This window comes from Corvus moneduloides, chromosome 8, assembly GCF_009650955.1.
Source record: "Corvus moneduloides isolate bCorMon1 chromosome 8, bCorMon1.pri, whole genome shotgun sequence".
Taxonomy (NCBI): domain Eukaryota; kingdom Metazoa; phylum Chordata; class Aves; order Passeriformes; family Corvidae; genus Corvus; species Corvus moneduloides.
The window spans coordinates 4,421,446-4,434,443 of record NC_045483.1 but is presented as its reverse complement, the minus strand read 5'-3'; the positions used below and the strand labels follow the sequence as shown (position 1 = coordinate 4,434,443).

The 12,998-nt window shown below is 37.5% G+C and overlaps 1 protein-coding gene across 8 annotated transcripts in view; it reads left to right on the top strand.

Annotated features, from left to right (window-relative positions):
- PLEKHA1 (pleckstrin homology domain containing A1) overlaps positions 1–12,998 on the top strand; it is a 31,306-nt gene that overhangs the window by 12,916 nt on the left and 5,392 nt on the right. For 4 of the 8 annotated variants that reach the window (XM_032116067.1, XM_032116064.1, XM_032116065.1 and 1 more), the window contains exons 2-11: positions 713–873; positions 2,273–2,329; positions 3,045–3,090; positions 4,527–4,624; positions 7,017–7,148; positions 7,974–8,117; positions 9,012–9,080; positions 11,229–11,293; positions 12,093–12,156; positions 12,492–12,581. In XM_032116067.1, the coding sequence (XP_031971958.1) occupies positions 733–873; positions 2,273–2,329; positions 3,045–3,090; positions 4,527–4,624; positions 7,017–7,148; positions 7,974–8,117; positions 9,012–9,080; positions 11,229–11,293; positions 12,093–12,156; positions 12,492–12,581 (906 nt within the window). In that variant the 5' untranslated portion in view covers positions 713–732. Of the gene's footprint in view, positions 1–712; positions 874–1,298; positions 1,554–2,272; positions 2,330–3,044; positions 3,091–4,526; positions 4,625–7,016; positions 7,149–7,973; positions 8,118–9,011; positions 9,081–11,228; positions 11,294–12,092; positions 12,157–12,491; positions 12,582–12,998 lie in introns of those variants that run through there. The other 4 variants (XM_032116070.1, XM_032116069.1, XM_032116071.1 and 1 more) reach the window with 2 other exon arrangements.

Below are 12,998 nucleotides of genomic sequence, written 5' to 3'. Positions count from 1 at the left end.
CAATGCAGCTTTTAATTTAATTTTTTAAAGCTAAACAAACAAACAAACAAAAAGCCCCTCCAAAACCCCCCCCAGCAAAAAAAGCGCCTGACATCCTCAGACCTCAGTACCATGAGCAAAGGGTGTTTGCCTGTCTCTTGGTGCACATACAACTTCATTTTGGCTATTTAGTGTATAAGAATGAAAAGATGTCTATTCTTAGACATGGTTAGACATGAAGTGCTTTTTGTAGGAGAAAAATGTGAACAGTGTTTCTAAAAGCTTTTTTATTGCATTTGCCTAAGCAAGATATGAAAAATTGCATTGGGCAGTCGAGCCACTGCCAAAGATTCTTTCTTGGCCATGAGAGGCAATGTCAAAGGAGGAAGTGTAACCCCACTGCTGTCTCAATTTTGTGCACGTTGTGAAGGAGAACTTTTATTTTTCAGTGATCTTGTCAAAATTAGTCTTGATGCTCATCTGTTGCTTACCACTTGTAACTTTACACTTAGGCTATTAGATCTGCTAAATACATGCTTCAAAGAAGTATGAAAGTTCTATGTAAAAGTTCAGTGGTGGTGGTGTGGGGAGCAGCTACGCTTCACTTACCCTTCCATAGAAACTTCTTTAAGCTACTGGTTGAAACTGCTCAAAATGTCATGGGTAGGCACAGAGCAGTCTTAAAATTAGCACCAAGGAACTTTGCTTACCTCCTGTGCTTTTTGTTGTGCAGTGTGATGTCCAGGGTCAGAAATGCCTTATGTGGATCGCCAGAATCGCATCTGTGGTTTCCTAGACATTGAGGAAAATGAGAATAGTGGGAAATTCCTGCGGCGGTACTTCATTCTGGACACACGAGAAGACAGCCTGGTATGGTACATGGATAACCCACAGGTGAGGTGTTCCTGGCAGCAATTTCCTGGTTTATGTCAAGTTTGGGTTTTCTAACAAATTCGCAAAAGAGAGGTGGGGTTTGGTATTATGGACCTGGAAGCTGGGGAAAAAAAATCATTGACATAAGTGAAATAATTGTAAATCAGTTTAGTATAACCAGATGAGCCAAATCACACACCCAGGTGTTCAGTATCCAGGTGTTTCATTCACCTTTAGCCTTACGTGGTAGTGTGTGGTTTTCCTTGCATTACATATTCCTTTCCCTCAACAGAATCAGTCATTGAAAAGCAATTTTTAATGAAACCTGCAGTTGCAATCCAGCATGGATGGTGTATGAATGAGGACAGCTTGTATCCATTGTGATGGAGAGCAGCCATTAGATAAAAGCTACTTTTACAATTTACCTGCATCCCTGTGTTTTCTAGCAGAGGGAAGAACAGATAATTGCTCAAGGTTTGGGCACAGAGACAGTGAGAGCGTAGGATCCAGGTCAGCTGACAAGTGCCTGCTAGAAGAATATCCATGTACGCTTCTGCCAGGAACAGGAGAGTTAAAAAGCAGGAGTCTGCTGTTCAAAGGAACCAGCAAAAACAAAATGTAAATGAAGTGCAGCTCGATGGATGTGACTTGTGACTGAAGCATTTAGCAGTTCTCACTGAGGAGAAAAAGAATTTCTGGAAGTAAGACAGACTTCAAATGTTTGATCTCGATGAGTGAAACGAAGCAATTCAGGGCATGTGGACAAAATCTTGAAGTGCTGTAGAAATTGCAATTCCTCAGAAGCTTTAAGGCTTAAATGATATTTGCAGTGCACACCCAGGCCTAGGTTAGGCCTTTTATTTTACATGTACAAATGAAAGGGTTTCTTGCAAGAGGCAAGTTGAAACTTCTTGATTTTCTTCCACTGCTTTAGTTTTGAAGAACTGTAGGGTTCTTATAACTATGTGAAGGCCATTCTAAATCCCTGAAGTGATTGGAAAATATGTGAGATGGCCTTTGAAGTATCTGACATAATAGATGAATGTCACTTCTTGTCCCTTCCGCCTGCCCTGGTCAAAGTACATGAGACTCCAACATCTGTTAAGGAAAAAGTATTCTTTCCGGATTTCCTGGATGCAGACCCACAAGAATCCTTTTTCCTCTAGTAAAATACATAAACCTCTGAAACAATTACTATTTGTATTGTTTCTAGCAGTCTTTCTGTTTTTAGTTGATTAACAGATGTGTGTATAATAAACAAGTAGTTTAGATCCTGTTTCAAGCATACATTGTGCATTGTCTATAAAAATATGTAGGATTTTCTTTTTGTTTGTGGAATTACTTGCTTTTTATGCATAAAAACTGACTGTGGTATGAGAATAAACTAGTTTCACTTTGTAACACATGTGATTTGTTTCAGAATCTTCCCTCTGGATCTCCACCTGTTGGGGTCATTAAACTTACCTATATTTCAAAGGTAAGATAATTAACATGTGAGATACTGGTTAAATTCTTGATGGTAACTACCAAGGGCCTCAACTTCAGACAAATTTAAATGCCACTTACTCCTCTTGCTTCTGTGATACTCCTGAATTAGAGAGGTGTTACAAACACTTCAATAGGTTCAGGTTAAAAGAACAGATTAATTACTGTGTTGCCTAGGTTTATTTAGTGATTTCAAACCTCAGCTCTTTGTGCTCACAGAATTGATATTTCAGTTCTTTATGAATATTTGAGTTCCCATTAGTCTTGGAGAAAATACAGGCCTTTTATGAAGGGGAAGGTAAGTCCTTGGGTGTGATAGCTTGCAAGTAATAATGACCTTTAGTAGACAGGACACAGACTGTGTACAGTTAGTTCTAAATATGTCTGAAAGGGAACTGTGAACTAAGAAAGTTTCCATGGTTAAATTTGTAGCAGATACTGCATTAACAAATAAATGGAGAAAAATACTTGACCTTTTCTTGGTTTTCTGCTCATTTTTCATTCTTCCTTTGCATTTTTTGTTGTCAATACTGCATCTTCCCACCTTCCTTGTTTGTCTTTCATTTTGATTTTTAATTCTTGTTTATCATTGTGCCCGACCAGCTTGCTGTGCTGCTAATCTTTGCATTTACCCACTTGAAAGGGAACAAAACTTGTGATATCTGATGTGTGTTTTGTGACATTTATAATCTTAATTTCCCTTCTAGGTTAGCGATGCAACTAAGCTGAGGCCAAAGGCAGAGTTCTGCTTTGGTAAGTTCTGGCATGTGCTTTGTGCATCAAGTGCCTTCTTCAGAAATTTGGAACAAAGATAATGTTCTGCAGTTCTGGTACCAGCTACAGCTGGTAGTGTTTAAAAAATAGCTTGTATTCACTTTCTTCTTTAGTATGATGGAAATGTTGGCTTCCTCATAAGGTGTTCTTGTGTTTTTTCATATTGCAGCCTAATGAGGAGTAGGTGAGAGCTGTTTTTCAGATGTCTGAAATTTTTGAGGCATTAATAAGCACTAAAACTTGTTTTCAGAGATGTGGCATGCCTGTCAGCTGTGAAGACAAGAAATGTAACTATTAAAATCTGTTTTACTGATAAAAGAGTTGATTTAATTGATCCTGAAATACTGTCAGACAATGCTCTTAGGTCAAATTTCAGCTTCTGTTGCTGCACAGAAAAAAAAAAAAAGAAATTTTTGGGGTGCCTTCTGGGTTTAAACTTGTTTAAAATTTACTGAAGCTTTAGATAATCATAGAGCTCCTTCTGGTTTTAGGCAAGTTCGTGGTGTGTCAGTTCAGTGCCATCTACAGATTCCTCTGCACATGTGTGGAGGGCTTTGTTTTCAGCACTTGTAAAGTTTCTCCTGTCAGTGGGCCAGCTCTAAAACACCTTAATGATCCAAGATGCTGGCTCAAATGTCTCTAACCTGTTAAAGTGGTTCTCATACTTTCTACAGGAAAAATACAAATTTATTGTCTTTTTATTCAGATGGTTTTAATTTTAAATTTAATTTTATTGAGATGGTTTTAATCACTGTACACCATACAACCTATTTCAAGAATTACCCATAATTTTTTTTTGCTGTTGCACTGAAATTTTTGTCCTTTTTAGATAAAAGATGCCAGGTGTTGTGAGGTAGAGATATAAACTGACTAAAGTATGTTTCTCTGCCAAATCATTAAGTACAATAAAATTTGTGTTATAGCTGTCTTAAAAGTTATTTGGTCCTGTGCATCACGTACTTAGTAATTAATACTGATTTTTCCAGCAATAAAAAGATTTTTTAAAAAAGTAACCATAGTCGTGTTTATAATGTTGTTACAAAGGATAAGAGATTCTGGGCAGAGGATTAAAAGGAGAAATTGTAGAAGTCCCCAGGTATAAAACTTGTTGCTTGGGGAATTTGAGAAAGAAGAAATAGAACTGCAGAATAGTTTGATAAAATTCAAGACTTCATAAAAATCATTTTTCAAAGTCTGTATGATGCCATTTAAGTGGAGAGCTTAAATTACTATTTTTTTAGAATAAAGCAATCAAGTGGATCTGTGTGTCTTAAGGTGACTTTCTAAAAAGAAATGCAGCAGAGGACTTATCTACTTTAGATGGAATTTTCATCTGAAATAAAATCTTTTCATGATGATGTTACGTTTGCTCTTAAACTTCAATGTTCTTAACTTTTCATAATGGTTTTTAACAGTTATGAATGCAGGGATGAGAAAATACTTTCTACAAGCCAATGATCAGCAGGACCTAGTTGAATGGGTAAATGTTCTGAACAAAGCTACCAAAATCACAGTAAGTGGTCGAGTTGATATTCAGCAATGCTTTCCAATGGTGACTGTCTCAAGGTGCTTAAATGTAACCTTTGCCTCCAGTTTTTATCACTGCAAACAAGTCTTGGCTTGGCTTTTCAGTACTTGGAGAAACAGTACAGAACTCCCCCTAAACTTGAGTTTAATTTACTTTTTGGAAATTGGACAAAAATGGGATTATCTTTTTAATTACAGCATGGGATGTTTTCTAATAATTTAAAATTAACTGTGCACATTTAATATTATTTGAAATATCCAGAAGACACTTGAAAGCAATGACAAGATACATATACTTTTCCCTGCTGTCTAAAGTTGGTATTTCTTAAAGTATCACTAAAATACTGATCAAGCACATCATGCCAGGCTCCAAAGGCTCTCTCCTGATTTCCATGCAAAGAAACATTAATGGTTCTTCTGGTAAATGTTAAATTTCTGGTTTGTACCAGGACAAATTGTTATCTCATGATAGAAACCTCCACGTGTTATCTCAGTCTTTTCAGGAGGTGGAAGTTATGGTTTTGTTTTCTCCAGTTTTGGGGAAGTGATGACAATGAACATTTCTGAGAGCACACCCTGACAAAGAAGGGGTTGTGAGCATGAGTGCACACATTTGTGCTTGTTGTCAGTGACTTTCTCATTTTTAAGTTGTCTAAGGCTGTTTACATAGTTCTTTGCATTGTTTTAATGCAGCCCATTCTTTAGGGTTCCAAAAAACACTACTACTAAAAAGTATAATGAATTTTAAAAACCCCAGAAACACAAAACCTTCTCACTTGGGTTTTTCGTGAGGAGGATGCACCACAACCAGGCCTGAGCTGTTTCCAGTTGAAGAAATAAAGTGAATAAATAAATAATTAATTGCCTCAATTTAGAGTGAATGCTATTTATCATCTGTTTAACTTGCATTTTAAATGGCTGACAAAATCATTAGTATTTTGTCTTTGAAGGAATGAGCCTTTGAACCATTCATCTGTTCACAGCTCGAGTGCAGTATTAAGTACAGCCAATTATTTAATCAAATAATTAAGATCACTCAATTATTAATTACAATATGAGCATTACTTGCTGCAGACTGCAATCCTCCAAGATTCATTGCATGTTTTAGTCCTCTTGAGTGCTGATAATTTCAGGATGACTGTGAACCTCTGCAGATTAGCACACTCTGTACCCATTTTTGAGTGCTGTTTGAAAATGCCTCTGTGTGAGAAGGTGGTTGTGGGCTTGGTCTGCAGCATTTTCAGTAGGAGTTTGTGACAGCTGAAGCCCTTGCCCACAAAGCTGTAGCTACAAGCCCTTGCTCTTGAAAGGCTGAGGCTTATGAGTGTCTTATCCTTCAGTGCTGGACTTGGCTGGGGATGGAGTCACTGGCAAAGGGGTGGCCAGCAGGACACTGTCCTAGGCTGACATCTGCTCTCAGCACTGTCTGTACTTCTCTGCAGGCTGTATTTTGTAAAATAAGCAGTCCTGGACACAGGAACTTGAATCACAAACTACAAAGTAGCTTTGTTTTCTTGTCTAGATCAGTTCAGTTCCAAGTTTTGAATGTGTCACAGTCTTGGATGGACAATTTGTATGTCCTCCTTTCTGAAGGAGTTTGTATGTCGTCTGTAAATACCCAGTAGGTTTCTGGGTGGGGTATTTGGGTGTGACACTTGATCTCTTCTTGTTGATCTAATTCTTATATTAGAGGTGAAAGGAGATTAGAAGTGCAAATGTCTTAGGTAGTCAGTGCATTTCTTAGGTTAAAGAAGTTTTCTCAGAAACCTGAGTAAACATTTTAGAGCAAAACACAAGGAAAGCAAATTCCTGTGGAGTTTTGATGGCTTTAGTTCCACATTTGAGAGAATTATCTAATAGTTATTGATAGTTAGAAGTAGGTAGGTGGGGTCCTTTTGGACAGAATTTAGCAATGTATGTGTGATTAATGGGGGCAGTAACACACAGTCTTCATGCCCAGTACATGTGAGGGCAGATGTCACACTGGTCAGACACCCTGTGTGACCAAAGCCCCAGTGTTTATGGCCTTGCTGTGCTGGCTCTGCAGGCACTGGGCCGTCTCCACTTCTTACTAAAACTGAAAGCAGCTGAAAAATAAAGAACCAGTTCTATAAACTGGCAGTGCTTCTTGAAGATTAAGTCAAGCACTCTATGGCAAAGCTTGCAACTGGTTTCATCCAGTGAAATGTCTTTATTGGCACCAGTTTTCTCTTGAGCACTAAAGCATAGTACTTACAACAGATTTTTGGGGAAGCAATTTCTAGCCTTTCACAATTAGTGAACATTTGTTAAATCCTGCTGCAAACGCCTCAGAATTCTTGTGTAATGTTTAGGGCTTTTTTCATGAAAGTGGTGTCAATTCTCAATTCCAATTGCAGGTACCAAAGCAGTCTGATCCTCTCTGTCAAATGGATAATGCCAATCGGCAAGCTGAAAGCCCAGCTGGAAAGAAGCAAGTCTCTTACAGGACAGAAATTGTTGGTGGTGTTCCCATCATTACTCCCACCCAGGTAAAACCCTCCAAACAAGTGGGTTATTATTTGATGCAGGGAGCTGTATTCTGTATGCACCTTTTATTCCTACTGAGTGGGGGGTTCTAAGGATTTTATTCCTTTTATACATCAATTTTAAAGAATTGCTTGAATACTGATTTTTTTTTTTTTGCTCACACATCTGTTGTTATTATAATAATAATCTTATGTCTGTGTGAAATTAATTGTTGGTGTTAACAGTGATGAAGTTCTGCCCCTTTAACAGAAAAAAGTTGCAAGGAAAACTGGGCAAAAAAGTTTGAGGTGGCACAAGCTTATGGAAGTAGAATCTATGCAGTGCTAAAGATAGAACTGAACCTGTTGCTGAAAGTTTCTGAGCTGAAAATAGTTGCAGATTAGATGAATATCATGTAAATGGCAGTATACTCCCAAACTGCATTAAAAAAGTTGGTGAATTCTGATGTCTTGTAGTCCTAGAAATAACTTTTTGTTTGCTGTAGCTGCCTCTAGTGTTTTGCCCATGTTACAAGTTTGCACTAAATACATGCATGAGTTTAAATCTGTACCATATTTTTTACTGAGTGTTTGTCAATATTATTTGAAAGTACTTAGCACTTTCTTAGTTAGCTTCTAAGAGGAGCTTACAAGGACTTAGCCCTTGGAGAGTCTCAGTTGTCTCTGGAAATCAGTTAAAATACTTTGTTCTTTCAAATTGAAAATGGGATTTGTGAGCATGGGATGATACAGTTATTTCCTATTATAACTAGTATAGTTATTCCTTGACCTTTAAAAAAAACCAAAAAAACCTGAGAGTGTTCTGAACTTTCCTGCTTTTGTTTCTAGAAAGAAGAAGTCAGTGAGGGCAGTGAAGGGGCTGACAGGAATTATTTGAAGCGGTCACAAAGTCACCTTCCTTATTTTGCTGCTAAGCATCCCCCAGATAATGCCATTATCAAAGCTGGTTACTGTGTGAAACAAGGAGCAGTGGTAAGTGTTATTAAAAACAAAAGACAATCACCAGGAATTTTATTACTATTGACAATAATAAGGATAACTAAAGATAAAATTTATCCTCCAGTAGCATTTAATTTATAGCTGCATTACTTCCCTTCAGTGTGATGTTGTTGAAGATATTTTAGCGGGGTAAAGTGTGTGCACAGACCTCCATGTTATGGTTAGTGCATGCAGCTGGGAATTTTCCTGCTCTACATTCTGTAGAGATCCTTTTTTTGCTTATTAAAAATATCTAAATTGGGACAGAAGTTCAGTGCCTGCTTTTTGAACCAGTGAAATGTTTAGAAAAAGCTGATTTTTCGGTTCAGAGGAAGAATTGTGCAGTTTATCAGACTGATTAACACAAGTGGAGCTATTTGTGTGATGCTTTGCTAGAAGAAGGAACAGATAGCTCAGATTAAGCAAGATACACATCTTTGAGTTCTCAGACTCCTTGTATCTTGGATTATGAAGCTTCTTTTTGTGACATCCTTTTTTTAGTTAAAAATAAACTAGAAACCTGTGATGTATTCTCTTTCAATTTTTCCTAATTCTGCTGTTGAGTTTCTACAGTTTGAATAAATCTTATAATAGAAAATAGTAGCTTAAAGAATTTTTAATTTTTGCAGTTTTCATAAAAATTTATTAATTGGGTAGAGTTGTGCATAATTATCTTGGGGCAGTAAAGATACAAAATTTGTAATTATAATAAGCTGCAATGAAGACATAACTCAAAATTAACAGTTATGACTAAATAGGAATTATACAGCATCATATACTATAAATAAAAACTAAAATTATAAATATTCAATATATGCATAACACATGACATGTAAGTATTTTTTTATAAATAAAATATAGAAATATTTATTTCTTTTCCCTTAACAGATGAAGAACTGGAAGAGAAGGTACTTTCAGCTAGATGAAAACACAATAGGATATTTCAAGTCTGAACTGGTAAGTTTACAATTCTGTGTTATTTTCCAGTAACAGTTGCAAGAAGATCTGGAGGAATATGCTTGTGTTTGAAAAATGTGCTGTGCTGCTCCTGCAGCTCGTGAGTCTGTGCTGTAATTACTTTTCATGATTGGGAAGAACAAAAAAATTCATAGGGCAGCCATTAATTTATACTTCAATCAGTTTGGGAAGCTGCCTGTAGGGCACTGAAAAACAGTAATAAAATACACTCTACAGTCACCCTGATTTTTGTGTTAGTACCTTGTGTCATTTTGCACTCTCATATAATTGATTGTGTTGTTGCAATAGCTGATCACTGTGGGAGAGACAAAACTGTAATCTTGCAATTCTTCATTGAAAGTTAGAATTACGTTTTCTCATACAGATGATGGGATCTTCTCCCACACACTTGTTTCACCAGGGCAGCCAAGATGAACAAAAAACTCCTAATTTTCTGTTCAGAAGCAGCACTTGCAGAGTTTCTTTTAGTTTCGTGATCTTTCTTCTTCCCTTGTCACTGTAAGTTTTTGGCTGATTTTGACCAGATGTTATGTGCCTTCAGGCTTCATTTTAAAAATAAATGTCTGGTCCTGAAGACAGTTAAGTGTGGGATTCCTTTTTCTGGGAAAACAGACTAAGTGTAAGAAAATCTGTACCTTAGGAATGAAGCCTGTTTTGTAGAGTATTATAAATTCAAAGGAGTGTTTACAGGCCAAACACACGATGTAAAATGTCAAGAACCCAAATTTCAGGCCGTTTCTAAAGTGAGCTTTGATTTCGTTTCTAATGAGGGCATCTCTGACAGTAGCAGGAGTTTGATCTTGCATCATTATCTTTGTTAAGCTGTCAGCATAACAGTTCTGACTCATTGCCTATAAGAAACCCTCTATTTTTATTTAAAAAACAAATCTGAGCTCAGCTTGCTCACAAACAAGTTCTAACCCAGTGAAGAACTGTACTGTGGGAGACAACAATAGAAGGATGGTAGAAATACCTGCACTTCTAGTGTTCCACCATGCTCCTTGAGCATGTGTCAGTCCCCAGGAGCACAGTGGAATACAAGCAATATGAGACTCAGAAAATTGTAATTTCTGAGCTGAGGATTTCCCTCCAAGAGGTGTCTGGACTCCAGAGATGATCTTGCAGTTCACAGTTGATGTGTTACTTTGAAAATGCATTGCAATTGATGATTGAATCTGAGAACAACAGAGAGGGGATAAGAGCACAATAACTGAAAACACTGGGATTTAAACGCTACATGGATCTGCTATAGAGCAAAATGATCTAATGAAAACTGCTCTTTGAGGCTGGTTACATTTGGGTGACATTTGCTGTTTGCTCAGTGTAAATCTAAGTTATCTATTACAGAAATAGTAGGGGAAGTCATTCCAGAGCTGAAAGTTTTTGTTTTATCTGGAAGTTGTAGCCAGCTGAAGCAATCCATTGTAACTTGGCTTAAGGAAAACACAGTAGGAGGTAAAATAAGTTGTTTGTTTGTGGTTTACTGCAACAACTACCGGAAAATAATAGTATGTGTGACATTATGTTGTCATGGGAAACATGAAAGTGTTTCTGTTTCAATGTTCTCACTTTTTTCCTGTTGTGTGAAACTTTAACACTTATTTTTGTTATGGTAACAGAATTTCCAAATGCTTTGAGAGTACTTGCTCTTTCACTGGTGTTACAGGACTGGTTTCTTTGTATTACTTTTAATTGTATTAAGTACAGGATACAGTTAATCTTACTTAAAGCCATATCATGAAGTCCAATTAACAGAGCATCTTTTATGGTAGCATTTCATAGCAAATTAATGTAATCACAGTTTTACTGAAATGAGCTGCTCGAGGCCAGAGTCAGTTGTCTGATCTGGTTAGAGGAAGAGGACAGGGTGGTTGTCTTCATTATGGTATGGAATTAATGTTTGGGGGGGGGGCAGGGTTTACTTCTTGATTTGTCCTCCTCATTGCAAGTGTCACGGCTGGTTTAATACTTAAAAAAGCAAATGAAATTTGGTTGACATCACTTTTATCATAAGTGACTGCCTTGAAAGTCTCATTTATGTGAGTCGGCTGTCCTGGCCTCTGGCTTTCAGTTCTAGTTGTTAGATACACTGTACTAAAATATGCAAATATGTTTGGTTTTTTTCAGGAAAAGGAACCTCTCAGGGTTATACCACTAAAGGAGGTCCATAAAGTTCAGGAGTGCAAACAGAGGTGAGGAGGGAAGCACTGATGCCATTACATGGGATGGAATTCCCTGCTTGGTCATGGCCAGGCTGCTCCTTGGAGAACTGTTCAATAACTTCACTTGATGTGTGCATGTGGGGTGTTCTCTCTTTATGGGACAGCACATAGTTTTGTGCATTAAATGGGTTTTGAAGGTTCTGTATTAATGTCTTTCAAACTTGTAAGTTTGGACAAGGGTGGAACAAGGGAATATCATGGAACCAAGAGTTAGAGATCTGTGGGTGCTGTCTTCATCTGAGGCAGCAATTTCAGGAGTCTCTATTCTCTTATCTCTACACCTTTAGAGGACATTAACTCATGTTAGATGGGTGAATCTGGCTGATAACACTCTTCATCCTGCTATTTCCCTCCTACCAAATGGCAATTATACCAAGGAATAATTGCTTTTGTAGCACTTGAGAGATAGTGATTTTTTCTATTTTTTCTTTAGCAAGCTACTTACAGAAATTTGACTAGAATGGTAAATGTTTTTAAACTTAGCATATGATTTAGAATGTTCCTTTTAAAAATGTATCGTAAGTATTTTTAGGCTTAACTTTCTATGATTTAGAATGTTCCTATTAAAAATACATGTAGTAGCACGTGCGCCACTGGTAAACTAAAGAATCTTAGGGCTAAAATTAGTAAAAAAACCAATAGTAAGTGATAAAGAAATGCAAAAGTCAGACAGCAAATGCTCTGATTCTCTGCCAGCCCTACAGTCTTGTTAAAATACAGTGGGGAAAGTTGTACTTGCTTTTGAAGTATTTTTGTATTTCATTTGCAGTGATATAATGATGAGAGACAATCTCTTTGAAATTGTAACAACTTCTCGAACCTTTTATGTGCAGGTAATTTCTTTATTTAAACTTTGGGCAAACCCAAGGGACTGCCAGAGTTAAATAAAACTTTAAAAGTGAAATAGCAGCACTTCTTCACTTTGACTAAGCCATGATTTTCAGGGGGAATGTAATCTTCAGGATCTTTTCTTTACTGCTTTATATAGCTGTATACATTTAATAGTAAATTCAGAGTAAGACCTTAAGAAATGTCTGGGTTAAGAAATAAAGTCCCTGTGGCTTTCAGTAGGAGGCTGAACAGCAGGGTTAGGCTGTTGTGCTCACACAGGTGGTGGGACAGTGGGCAGGCTGAGTTGATGTTGACCATGGTGGTGGTGTTGCTGCAGGCGGACAGCCCTGAGGACATGCACAGCTGGATCAAGGCGATTTCTGGGGCCATCGTGGCACAGCGGGGACCTGGGAGATCAGCAGCTTCCGTACGTCATCCTGCCCCTCACAGCAGATGCCATAGCTCGTGTTCACTTGCACCACTCCGTTCTGGTTTTTTTCCTTTTGCCTCTCCTCTCTCCTGTCCTGTAGTGACGTGGCCTCTCTGCATGAACTTTCAACCAGACTGGCATCAAATACTTGGTGTTTTTAATTGAGTACTTCAGTCGTACCTGTGACTTTCTGTGCATTGTTTGTCTTGAACACGTAGATAATGCAGTGCTAACCTGGAGAAGTCCAGTATGATCTCTGTCACTACTAGTTTGGGAGTTAAATTAAAACTTTCTAATTCCTGAGAGGTGTTTCTGCTAATTGCTGCGTTTTGCTATCAAATGACAGTATCCTAATTTGTTTGTAACAACTCTCACTGCTAAATTGTCATTCTCTATTGCTGATAGTTCACTGTA